The 13,313-nt window shown below is 36.1% G+C and overlaps 1 protein-coding gene across 2 annotated transcripts in view; it reads left to right on the top strand.

Annotated features, from left to right (window-relative positions):
- Nucleotides 1-13,313, top strand: part of POC1B (POC1 centriolar protein B) — a 58,450-nt gene that overhangs the window by 2,701 nt on the left and 42,436 nt on the right. For both annotated transcript variants that reach the window (XM_075727986.1, XM_075727987.1), the window contains exons 3-8: nucleotides 7,400-7,571; nucleotides 8,359-8,538; nucleotides 9,846-9,953; nucleotides 10,871-10,986; nucleotides 11,360-11,493; nucleotides 12,258-12,326. In XM_075727986.1, coding sequence (XP_075584101.1) covers nucleotides 7,400-7,571; nucleotides 8,359-8,538; nucleotides 9,846-9,953; nucleotides 10,871-10,986; nucleotides 11,360-11,493; nucleotides 12,258-12,326 — 779 coding nt within the window. The remainder of the gene's footprint in view (nucleotides 1-7,399; nucleotides 7,572-8,358; nucleotides 8,539-9,845; nucleotides 9,954-10,870; nucleotides 10,987-11,359; nucleotides 11,494-12,257; nucleotides 12,327-13,313) is intronic.

Below are 13,313 nucleotides of genomic sequence, written 5' to 3'. Positions count from 1 at the left end.
TCCAAGGTTTTTACGTGCGTGAGCAGATAGTGATGTTTGATTGTGTACCTTGGAATATCTTCAGATGCGTCTGTAGTGGTGTAGAAACTATATCTGCTGTGGTGAACTGTATGGAAGGCAAAAGTAAATACTGGGGTTTAGTTTCTAAAGCATTGAATATAGATCTAATGCCTTTTATTTTTGTAAAAATTTGATCTGTTATTTTCTTACTTTGGTCTGTCTTGATTATGGTAAAACAAAGGGTTTTGTGTAGACTGAGGAGGGATTTTTTTTGTTTTTCTTTAAAAAGAAGATAATAAATGTTAAACCTGCAAGATAATGTTACATGTAAGTAAAGAATCTTTACTTACAGAAATAAAAGTTAAGGTTCTTGCAGAGGAATTAACTGACCTATGTTGCAGATACATTATAACATATGTATCTAACACCCTAAGTAATGCTACAGTAGCATGTGATTGAATTCACATTGATGTGGAAAGTTGAATCTTAAGCCTTATCGTATTCTGCAGTTTTCTTGGAATTTACATGTTCTTAAGGGTTTCAGGATGACAGCTAGCTGTGTTACATTGAAGAAAAGGAAGTGTTTTTTTTAGTAGATGGGCTTTGGTACTGTTTTGCAGTCTTCTGTCTATTCTGGAAAACTTACCTCATGAGGGTGAGTAAGGAGCTCTCATGTGTTCAGAGAAGAGTGTGGTAGCAGTGGAACCAAGGACATGCTGGTGGTACCACAAATGGGAAGAAATAGGGATGGCTACAAGTAAGAATTCTGTTTAAAGGTAATGGAGAAGGAAAGAAAGCACAGAATTGCATTAGCAACGCCGCTTTCTTAGCTATATATTTAATATTTACGTTGCCTCTGTGTAAGTTTTTGCATGTTAAGCAGGGCATCCTAGGGACACATAGCTTATGTGACTATACCGTATGTCCTTTTTTCTTTTTTTTATTTTTGGTCTGTCAGCGGGGTAGAGGAAAAAGACACAGAGGAAAACTTGGGCTGTTTTATTTTGCATCATGTATTTTGGCAACTGCTGGCATACGTCAGCCCTAGGTATAATTTTGAAATAATGCAGCATATGCTGCCTCTTTCTAGTCACAACAGTACCACAGGAGACCTGGGGTAGAGGTTGGGAAGCTGGAGTTCCTGAAGTGAAGGGTGTTGAAAAGGTGAAGGGTAGCTTGGAGGAAACAAAGTTTGTTGGTTAGGTGGTTCACAGAACAACTTATTTAGAATGTTTTCTGTATCCTGTTGTGCTGAGTTTTGAATAATATTGATTCTTGAATCATGTCACTAATCTGTTTTGAGTGTGATTATAGACAGTAGAAGTAATAGATATATTGTGTACTTGGAAAAAAAATCTTCTGTTAGTATCTGTGTTTTTAGCTTTATATGATTTAAGTTGAACACTTAACGTTTCAGGCATTCCAGCTTTTTTGATCACTTTTTTTGATCACTTCCGCTGAAGTGATAAACGTTCTTCAGTAGCCACAGCATAGTAATTCTTGACATGGGGCTGGTAGGTAGGAACTTGAGATAGTGAGCAATAAGAATCTGGATACTTGAGGAATGTAATAGGTGTGCATTTGCTGCAGGTGTTAGTAGGTAGAAGGTTTAAAAGGGAGCAAGTGAGACCTGAAATAAGTGAAGATTTGCCAAAAATAAAGCAAGAGTGAATTAAGATGTATTCTTGAATCTTAGTGGGTTTAAAGAGTTGAGAAGTCTGGGTGGAAGCAGGCTAAGAGAGAAGGGGAGCAGAAGAAGAAAATTTGGAGCTGTGGATGTAGTGTTGAATCATGCTAAAATTGCTTGCCACTGTGTGGCATGGGTTGGTTTAAGTCTTGAACTTATTTTTAGGAGGTTACTTGCAATTTGATTTTTTTTTTCTTTTTCTTTTTTTTTTTTTTTTTTTTTTTTTAAAGGGAACTTCTTTACTATATAAGGGAGACATTCCTGAAAAATTCCATTCCACTCTGCAGCAAGGAATTCTTTGTGGACCTACAAGTTATAAACCATTTATCAAATTTTAAAAGGCAACCAGTCATTATGCACTGGGGCAATAAATTATACAAAGTATGTGCTTTTGTGAAAAGCTTGCTGTAACTGTTACATTCAATAGAAATGACAGGAAAAAGGCCTGAGTTGTCCTACATGGCAGAGCATAAGTTAGTTGTACGTGCAATGCATGTTTCCTCAGATGAAAGTAATTAAATGGAGTGAATATAGACTATGCAACTCTTATACAATTAACTTTTTTAGGACTTGGCAAAAACTACATTTCATATAAAGAACTACCTTCATGTTAAAACTGACATTCAAAGTGGTCCTTATGTATTTAAGCAATAAGTCTAAGTGAATCTGCCTCTTAAAGTTTGAAAAGTTATTCTCTGTATCTGAACTCTTCTTCCTTCTCCCCGCCACCTCCCATTCTATTTTTGTGGTTATTTAAAAAATAAAAGGAAAAAAAAAAGCAAAAGTAAATAACTTGGCCCTAAAATAAAACAATAAATAAAATTAAATTTGTTCCCAATGGGAATAAACAAGGTTAGGGGGTGGCTAGAGAAGGATAAAGAAAGAAAAGAAAAAAAAAAACAAACTTACTATTTCAAGTTCCACTAGTTTTGAATTGAGTTGCAGCAATTCTGCAGAAATAATCCAATACAGTTGTTTTTCAGTGTGTACAGATTTCTGGAAAATCTGAAAGATTTTCTATTCTGTGAGACTTTGAAAGTTTGGGGAACACTTGTATATATTTTAAACTACTGATTTTGAGTGACTTAAACTGAATGTAAACTTAACACTGAATAAATGTGGGAGGGCCTTGGGGTTTCTTTTGAAAAAAATAAAATCCGGAATTATAATTAAATGTTGGCTAGTGTGCTGACTCTTTTCAGTTCTCTTCCACTTGTGTAAGCACGTACAGTATACAGTAAAAACCATGATGAACTCAAACTTCATGGGAGCTACTAAAAGTTGCTCATAACTTATCCACTGTGCTTAGCATCCCAGATCAGCTCCCTTCACAGAGGTTTAATTAAGAATTATTTTCCTCCAAGTAGGAAGTCTTGTGAATCACTGCTACATATGTTTATATTGTGATGTTGCACTTTCTTGCACTGAGATTTGTAGGGTTCCTGTAAAGTGTGCCGGTTTTTGGTGTTTGGTAGTGTCCGAATATTCACACACATGTCATGTGCACAGCCCTGTACTCCAGCTGACCTGTAATTCTTGCACTGGGCAAGTTAATTATATTTGGTATTTGTGGGGAAAAAAGGGTGACCAAGGGGTACATCGAGGTGTTACAGCCTGGCTGTGTATGTCTTTTCTGATCTTTTGAACAACTTTCCTATAGCTATTACTGTGGTATTGTGGGAAATGGGAGTGTAATGGTAATTCCATATTGTGGCAACTTGTGTCTTCATATATACATGTGTATATATGAAAATGTATACCATCAATATTCACAACTTATAAATTGAACTTGGTTTCATTGCAAATACCATAAAATTTTCTTTGTGGCATATGGGAAGCCCAGATATCCGTTTAGAGAACCTCAGCAAAGCAGTGTGTAAACTTGGCCTTTTTGTAAGGCCAAGTCTTTATTCTTTGGTGTTAAATTCTGTTATGACTCATCACCAGAAAAGTAAATTACCTAGAGATGCGTCAGCTATACTTGGGTGTGTACAGAAAGCACTGAAGTTTAAAACAAACAAACAAACAAAAATTTAAAAAAGGCACTGAGGTTATAAACTGGATTAAGTTGCATATTGGAGTCAGCTCAGTATGAATTTTCAGCTTTCTTCTTTCTAGCTATATTTTGCAGTTGATCAAATATTTCCATTACTACAGCAAGGACAAATTTTGTCTTTCACCTCTAAACATGGTTCTGGTTATGTCATGTTTCCTCTGAGAGGCATGTGCAACAGACCTGTTTGTGGTATGGTCCATCTTAAAAAATTGTTCTGGACCTTCTGTGTTCCTTTTGTTTCAGTTCTAATACTTTAAATTAGCCTTGGAGCTCTCTTGAAGACTATTTACTGGTGGCCTGCTAATTGAAAGTCAGACTGTCATACTGGTGTACTTAGCAAGTGCTGACAGAACATAACAACTGGGTCTGGTCTGCATTGCTATAGGACCCCATGTGTAATCTGTCCTGGAAGGTCCTTGCTCTCCTCCTTTTGAACACTTAAATGCATAGACAACATGAACTTGAGGGGAGAAAATGCATAAAAGGATAAAAAAGCAGTTCTTAAGATACTGTGCTTGAGTAAATTGGAGAAGCGTTGTCATAAAGTAGGCAAAATCCCTTAAAATGGAATCAAAAGAAGAACAGAGAAGTTTGATAATGGTAAATTATACAGTAGATTCTTCATGTATAAAACTGTTTTTAAGATTAGTATTGATAATGGAAATTATTGCTGGCAACACTGTTGCCCTATAAATTCTTGTATTTAGTGCCTGTGGTTAGCTAAGATAAAATGTTTACCATACAGCAAAATGCTTAGGTGTTAGCCATATGGATCAAAGTTGTTTTCAGCCTGGCTGCTGAATCAATAGGGAGTAGCCAGGCTTGGCTGAGCCTTGTTAATGGTAAAGATGGTTTCCTTGGCAGCATAGGGGCCAAAGTTGAATGTAGATTCAGAGTTGTGGCTTAGAGTTTCCTTTTCTGAGTTTATGCCTCTCACATACTGTTCAGGTATAGGCTCACATCAGCCTGTGTGCCTTAGGAAAATAATTCTGCAATGGATCTCTCGGTTACTTTCCCTTTCCCGTGCCTGTCCTGAACCTCTGCCCTTTACCACCCCTGGGGTGGTGTCAGCTGGGCTGGAACTGCAGTATCAGAAACAATAATCGCCTTTGAGTGTCATGGTAATGAGTGGGTGGCTTCAAGACAGAAACCTACCTCAGGATGGAGAGAGGATGCTGTGTGAGCGTAGTAGACAACAAGGAGTCCAGAGGGAGAGCAAGGAAGATGCTTGTGGATGTCCCAGAGAAAGGAGAACTTCAGGTCACTGCTTGTATCTCATTAACCTTGGGATAATCCATCTGTGAGAGAGCAAGCTACAACAAACCAGGCTTTGAATTTCTTGTATTGTCATCTTTCAAAATATTTCCTTCGGTTTTTAGAACTGAAAGTGAAGAGGGCTGGTATTACATGGCCTTCATGCAGTTCATAAGGCACCCCTTGGTGTTTCACAAGTAATTGGCAGTTCGTGCATTATTTGTTTTAGAAACCATCCATCTTGTCTGTCCAATGTTTCCAACATGATGCCTTCGAATCCTGTTCTGGCTCACATTTCACTTTTTCCTTTCCGTTTTATGCCACTCTAGGTCACATTTTTCTGAATCAAAGGGAAAAAAGAAATCGTTCAAGTACAATTAGAAAGAGCCTGCTGTAAAACAGAGTTCTGAAAAGTTGAAGGGGGGTGTCGCGAGTATTATTTTTTACACAGCTTTGGTTTAGCAGCAATTTAGGATATACTAGTATTTTTGAGATCACAAAACTAGGTTGTATAATTCTTAACAGTACTTAAGCATCGGCTAATTTAACAGCGAGATTCAGTGGAATTTGTTACAATCAAAATAGCGATTTAGTTAAAGATTTGAGAATGGCAAAGGTCACCCGAAACTTACAGCAGGGTTGCACACACAGATGGGGTTTAAGTCAAATCACACACAGACAGACCGACAGACAAACAGCTTTAAATCAAATTGCGCACTCACACACAGACAGACAAACAATTCTGAGTCAAATTGCATGTGCATGCACCCCGCTGCCCCGAGGTTAACCTGTGATTAAAATTTGCCTTTTTGTGAGTTACATGAATTACTCAGTTTTATGTGCCAGCATTCATCAATGGACAGTAGGTGAACCTTGCAAACTCAGGCCTGTGAGTCTTCATGAAATCTACCCTGAGAGGCGTCCCAGCTCACGGGGAGGTACTGGGTCACACAGCCCGCTGCAGTCCTGGAGAGCTCAAAAGATCTCCCTTTTGGATCGCTATTTATAGGATCTCAGGGTGATTGGCTTTGGTCAGTGTTTTACATTCTGGCCACAATTCAGGCTGAGTCATTCTGGTATACAATTCAGGCAGCAGGTAGCCCAGGTGTGGACACGGAGTGTCTGACACCCCGGTCATTGCACTTATGACCAAGATAACAGCGCAATAGGGCTTCTCCTGGGATCTCAAAGTGCCCCAGGGGGCTGTACCACCACAGGGGGAAAGTATCTGGTATTTCTGTGTCAAAGTTAGGCCCATTGATATGGGCAGAGGGATAGTCCGGTCCCACATCTTTTACCAGAAGCCAGTCTTTTGGGAGTAAAAATAGTATCTCTGTGCCAAATCCCTAAGGAGAGTTTAATGTCTAATATTTTGTTTGATGCTTGCCTTGATACACATGCTAACAAACAGACTCCTCTGTGCTATGTTGGTGCCTGAAAGAGTTTGGGAAGGGAAGAGCCATCCTTTTCATGTCCTCTTCAACTTCCAAGAGGTCCCTGTTCTTCCTCTCCTTCCCTTTCTGTACTAGGGGTAGGAATTTTATAATTGAGGGGTGGGAGTGTGAATCCCTTGTTTTTATTTATGACCTGCATGCTAGCACTTAGCAGAGATGAAAATAATAGGGGTGTAGGAATATCACACTTATCAGTTTAATTCAAGTGCTCATTGCTTTTGCTGCTTATAGTTTCCTGAAAATGTTCAAGCTCTGGTAAAAGCTATGTCTGCCTTCTCAAACATCAACAGTATGGTCCACCTGTAAAATGACTGGAAAAAAAAAAAATTCATCTTTTTCTATTATCCGGCTGACAACTTCACATTGTGTTTTGAACTAGACAAATGTTAGCATTAAAAAGTTGGTACTTAAATAGGATTACAGAATTCTCATATTTGGATATTCACTTTAGTGTAGATATCTGAAGTGTTAGAAATGATATCTTGAGTTTAAATTGGCCTGTCTTTTCAGAGTTGAACACTTGATGCTTGAAACAAATTCTATCTTGGAGATCAAAGTGAGATCACTGAAGAATTTGTCTCTTGTTCTTACTATTTAGTAACACCAAATCTGGATTCATGCTTAATGACATGTGCATGATGTTTGGCTTTGGATTTGTTGTTCCATATCTTTAAAGTACTTGTAAGCCAGTTTGCTTAATATATGGGAGAGCTACCTGTAAAAAACTATGAGTTACTCCTCCCAGTCTTCTGATGTCCTTCCAAAAGCCTGGTGTTGGCATTGCTGGCTGCCAGGCTTCCGCTCAGGCCAAGTATCCATTAAAACCCAATAACTGCTCCCTCCCCCTAATACCCAGTAAGTTCACTGGTGAATCCAAATCCATAGTCATTAGCTCTGATTTTTCTAATAACAATGAGTGGACTCATAATATCTTCTATTTCTTGCCAGCTACCTCCTCTCTGGATAGGTTTCTTATGGTGTGGAAGCTGAAGACACCATGCAGAGCTTACAAATTTGTAGGCCATGCGGAAGCGGTGACCAGCGTACAGTTCTCACCAGATGGGCAGCTACTTGCTTCAGCTTCTCAAGATCGTACTGTCAGACTATGGATTCCTTGCATGTGAGTATAACTGGGCGATACTGGCTATGTGTTTCATTAACGGGCAATGTGAAATTTGGAGTCTTTACCCAAGAAAAGTTTCTCTTTCCTTCCCGCATCCCTGACTTGGCTTTGACAGAAACAGAAACTGGGAGCACAAGCAACTTCACTGTGTTACTTTGTTCTTTACTGAATATTCTGCAGTTTCCGAAGAAAAATATAGCAATTCAGAGGTCATAATTTCACATATGTAGGACTATGTTTGGTGGTATTTCTCTGGCTTCAATGTTGCATTTCTTTTAATAAGGGTTACATGGCTGCACTTCATTTTGGGGCAACAACTGACAAAGGAAACAAAAAACAGCATTTCTAAAAAAAAAAAAAATTGAATTGACTTGTCTTTTTAGACTGTTCTCAAGTTGTAGTGATTATGAGCTATTCAGACTGATCTTAGAAAGACTGATGTTACTTTAACTCTTAAGCATTTTGTAGATTACTATACCAAAAATATAATAAATTCTTTTTCAAATACAGTATGGAGGCTAATGCTGCCAGTTAATTGCAATGTTTTCTAAAATTGGTCATATTAAATACAATTACTTTAAAGTCTGTTATTCTAATATTTAATATAAAAATAAGGCAAAAAATATTGTCAACACTAAGATTTAGCCTGTATACATTGCTTTTTCATCTGGATAAGTTTCCAAATATGTTAACTTTGAGTTTTATGGGGTTTTAAACTCTTTCAGTTTAATATAATTGTGTTTTGTTTTGGTGTTTTGGGTTGTTTTTTTTTTTTTTTCCCCAGTCATGGAGAATCATCAGTACTGAAAGGTCATACAGCATCTGTTCGTAGCGTGAGCTTCTCGCATGATGGCCACTTTCTAGTTTCAGCCTCCAATGATAAATCAATAAAAATATGGAGTGTTCGCCGTCAGCACCTCTTGTTTTCCCTATTCCAACACACTCATTGGGTTCGCTATGCCAAGTAAGTGTTGTTTTTATTCTCTTTGTAAAGAAGCAGAACTCCTAACAAAGGGTTTTTATTTCTTGGGGCAGAACTAAGAGAAGAAAAATCTGTGAATGATAAATGATGATCTATCACTAATAATACAATTTTAATAAATCAGTCTTACACACACACAGGTTTTATATATATCTCCTAGTTGAAGTCTGAAAGCTTGCTCTGTGTTAATATTTGTGCATGTTAAATCTGTTGCTAGGTGTTAATTCTTTTACTTTAAAGGACAAATAAGGTCATCTGTATTTATTTTCAGTCAGTATCCTGTCTGTTTCCACAGTCCTGTATGTTTTTGTGCTGTATTAACTTATTTCACAGCATTCACTTGTTTCTAGATTTATTATGCATGGTACGGGCTTTCTCAACTATTCTTGGAACAGAAGTGGCATAAAAGAATGGTCATGAGTCAAAATGAGTTAAGCTTACATAATTGGAAAAGGTAAAAGAAATGGCCTTTGTATTGCAAGTTAAGATTCACACTCTATTTAAAGGCAGGGCAGCTTTTCAAAGACAAGAAAAGATTCTTTGATAATTTTTTTTCTTTCATATTAATGGAAAATCTATAGCTGAGAGAGGCCTGATTTAAACCTCTTGAGAAAGAAATTTAACTCTGGTGAAGTGTAGAGCCGTGCAAAGTTCCAAAGTATCTGATCATTGAAAAGAAAAATAAAAGCTCTAGGAAATCGTATGTGAAAGTTCTTGTACAGTGTTCTAATGTCCTTGTGCAGTTACTCAATATGAGAAATAATAATGATTGGTGAAATTATAGACAAATCTATTTTCTTGTTTAAAAAACCAAGTCTGCTAGTCTAGGAATAATCATGATTCTATGATTCCATGAATGTTTTGCTGAGTTTGTAAGTCTAGAGAGAACTCACAGGAGAATATGTATGTAGGTTAAAATTGAATGCAAGATTCTACTGTGTCATCTTTCTCTTTTTGCCTATAGTTTTCTATAATAATCTCTTTGGCATCTGAAGTGACCACCTTAGGCTGCTGTTACCTTCCCCCAACTCCCCTCCTCTTTCTCTTGCTTATGGCTCTGTTTTTACTTGTAGCTGATTGTGAAATGGAGTGGGGAGGACTGAGGGGAGAAGCTTTTCTTTTCGGTTTTATTAATCTATGAGTAATATGAGAAATTCAAATGTCCTTTGAATGTTACACATTTTAATTCCAAACAGGCTTTCTTGGTTCTGGTGTTTTGCTACATATGTCTTTAATGCTAATCTAGGTAGTATCAGTTGTTTAGTAATGTATACACTTGCATGTTCCAGATTTTCACCTGATGGAAGGCTAATAGCATCTTGCAGTGAGGATAAATCTGTTAAGATCTGGGATACGAGAAATAAAACTTGTATTGATAGCTTCTTAGATTATGGAGGGTAAGTGTTACTAGAAAAAAGGAGAAATATAAATGTGTAATTTTAATGAGATTAAATTCGTGTTTTGTGGTATTGACGTCTATATATGTTATATCTGAAAATAGATCAAACTTCTACCACCCATGTAAACTGAAATAATTCATTTCATATTTTTCTAAAGAGGTTAACTGGCTGCATTTATCCACCTGTTTTCCAACAGTCAAGAAATAAGCCAGAGAGAAGTCAGATTCTTGGATTTTTTAATGCTTTCATGTTTTTGCTCCATTTCAATAATGCTATTTGATGTTGGATGCTTCAACAAGAAGAGAATTTTAAGAATTGTCTAGTTGTTGATGAAAACAGTATTCTGTTAGCTTCAATGATCTGCCTTATTTAGGTTTAGAAAATACTTGCTTTTACTTATCTGCAGTTTTCTTAAACATCTTGGAACCAGAGTTTTAATTAAAAAATGCAATGCAATATTAATCTTGTGTATGTGGTTTGCTAATTTCATAGCTGCCATCTCTATCCTTTTTCCAAGCTAAAAGATTGTTATAGCTAGATATTCTTTTCTTAGACAAAATTATTTTACTTGCTGCTTACAAACTCTGCTGCACTTTCTTCTAGGAACATTGTACTCTGGCACAATCAGTGAAGGTTTGAGTCGGGACAATTATACTGTCTTTTTAACAAAAGCCAGATTATACAGTCTGATTTATTATGCACATCTTGTTTTCTTATACTTACTTCAGTTGCTTGAAATACTTTATTTGAGTTTCTGTACATGTGGATTCCACACAAGTTTATGTCAACTTGGTGTTAATATTGTGGGATTTTTTTATATATATATATATATATATACACACACACACATATACACACACCCAAAAATTTCTATGGAAACACATAATCAATCTATTTGCATTAATTATATTTAGATTTGCAAATTTTGTGGATTTCAACCCAAGTGGTACGTGTATAGCTTCTGCAGGTTCCAATCATGTGGTGAAACTGTGGGATATTCGAATGAACAAGCTACTGCAGCATTACAAAGGTAAAAACAATGTAGTTGGTTGTATTTTCTTTAGAATGGAGCTCTTTGCAACAAAATGTGATTTATTTAGATTATATGATTTCATTCCTTACTGGGGGAAGTGGACAAACAGGTCATGTTGGCATTTTGTAAGTAATTTTTTTGTAGTCTAGCAACCCTAAAAATCCAATCTGAATCCTGATTATTCCTTTGCAATGCTTCTCTTAATTTTTAGAACAGAACTAAGCAAATACTTTGGAGAGTCTGCTTTGGTTGTTCTTCCCTTAAATGAAGTAGGTGGTTCTTTGGGGAGTAGAAAAGAGCGAAGTAATAAAGTGTACATTTCCTGTTAGTAGATATCTACAGTCTTTGAATATTGTCTTCTGTAAATTAGTTCACAGAGCAGGGGTTAACTGTGTATCATTCCATCCTTCTGGTAACTACCTCATCACTGCTTCTACTGATGGTACCCTTAAGATTTTGGACCTCTTAGAAGGAAGACTTATTTACACTCTTCATGGACACAAGGTATACACAATAATCCTGTTTAAATGGAGACTTTAACACATTATTCAGTATCTTTTCAAAGGGAAAGTAACATTTATGCCATTGTGTCTTGTATCTTGCAACTTGCAGATAAACCTTAGTGGACAGCAAAGTGTTGTATTAATACACCTTGTCACAAGTGCATAAGGAAATGCATCAATTTCACCTATGACCATGCAGTTAATCTGTCAATACTGTATGCATGTTTAATGTTAAGTAATAGACCATGGTCTGAATTAATTAATAATTCATTCTCTTGATTGTCAAAATCAATTTGATTGACTAAGGCACATTAGTCTTTTTGTCTATTGAAAAACAGAGCTTTCTAAGGAAGGGGAAGCTTGTGGAAGATAACTTTTGTGAAGAATGGCAGACATTTTTTCTGTTTCCTCTTAATGCAAAACAAAACCTACTTTTTGTTATAAATCACTCAAACACATTGTCTTGAGTAATCGAATATATATTTGATAATTTTTCATTGCAGATTTAAAGCATAAAATCTGAGGAAAATGCCACTATTTTCCTAGTATTGATCATAGCAATTGTAATGCAGCAATATTAACTTTTCAATCAAGTTGTTTTGCAAAAATTTCACTACAGTTAAATTGTTCCTTATTTTATTAAAATTGAAAAAGTCTGTTTATATTTGATAACGGCATAAGTGTGTTTTTCTTTTTCTTTGCGTTTAAATGCCACAATTACAGTAATAGCATCATTTTACTGTATGCTAATTTTTTTTCTTTCAGGGACCTGTACTTTCTGTGGCTTTTTCAAAAGGTGGTGAAAAATTTGCCTCAGGTGGAGCAGATGCTCAGGTTTGTGGTATTGTCTTTTTAAATTAAATGTTTTAATGTTTGTTACAGTGGATGCGAGTTAAATATAGTATGTCACAGTAGCATGCTAATTACAGTATGCTGGCATGCATTCTGTCTAGTAGTGTGTTACATAGACTCTATATAGCCTAAAGTTAAATTTGAGGAGAAAAATAAATACATAATTTAAAAACTTGATCTTAACTACTTTCAATTGGATGTTATGATGAGGAGAAGACCACAATACTAGCCACTTCTGGTTTACGTATTAAAATAAAGGAATGATTTTTAAATAGGAATATTTTCAGGGTTGCAATTCAGCGTCAACGAAGTAGTTGTGTTGCAACTAGTACTGATGCCTACACACTCCATTAGGTTTTCACTTCTTTTAAAGTCACTGCTCTCCAATTGTAAGAATTAAGTTGTACTACTGGGAAAACTTTGGCTAGAATTGGGGAAAAAAATCCTTGTGTTAGCTTTCCTAATTTACATTGGTGAAACAGCAAAGAACTGGTTTTCGTACAGGAAAGAATTGTTTGAGCTTTGAAAACAAAAAAAGTTATTTTAAATTAAACAGCAAATCATACAATTAATCTTCATCTGCTGTGATAAATCTCATAATTACAAAAATACTATCAGGCTTGGCATCATCTCTATCAGGTCTTTACATTCTCTAAAAAGAAAGAACTTTTGTAGCCCAAGCTTTAAAGTTTCACAGTCTGAAATGCTCCATAATATTAGTTGTCTTTTTTCATTGTTTCCTGTTATAAAAAGCTAAAAGGTCAATGTAGACACAGAAAGCTATGCTGTAGAAATGCAGATCTTTTGAATTTGCCATAAATCATGTTTATATTCTGTTTTGTGGAGTTAAAAATATGTCTCAGCTAGTAACAGAGACAGTCTTGGAAAATAATAAATACTTTCAATTAAAAACTTCAGTATCATTAGAAAGAATACAGTCTGTTTCTGGTTTTCACTTGATGCTTCAGG

This window comes from Pelecanus crispus, chromosome 1 (genome assembly GCF_030463565.1).
Source record: "Pelecanus crispus isolate bPelCri1 chromosome 1, bPelCri1.pri, whole genome shotgun sequence".
Taxonomy (NCBI): Eukaryota; Metazoa; Chordata; class Aves; order Pelecaniformes; family Pelecanidae; genus Pelecanus; species Pelecanus crispus.
Note: the sequence above shows the minus strand (reverse complement) of the source record. Positions and strands in the feature narration are given on the sequence as shown.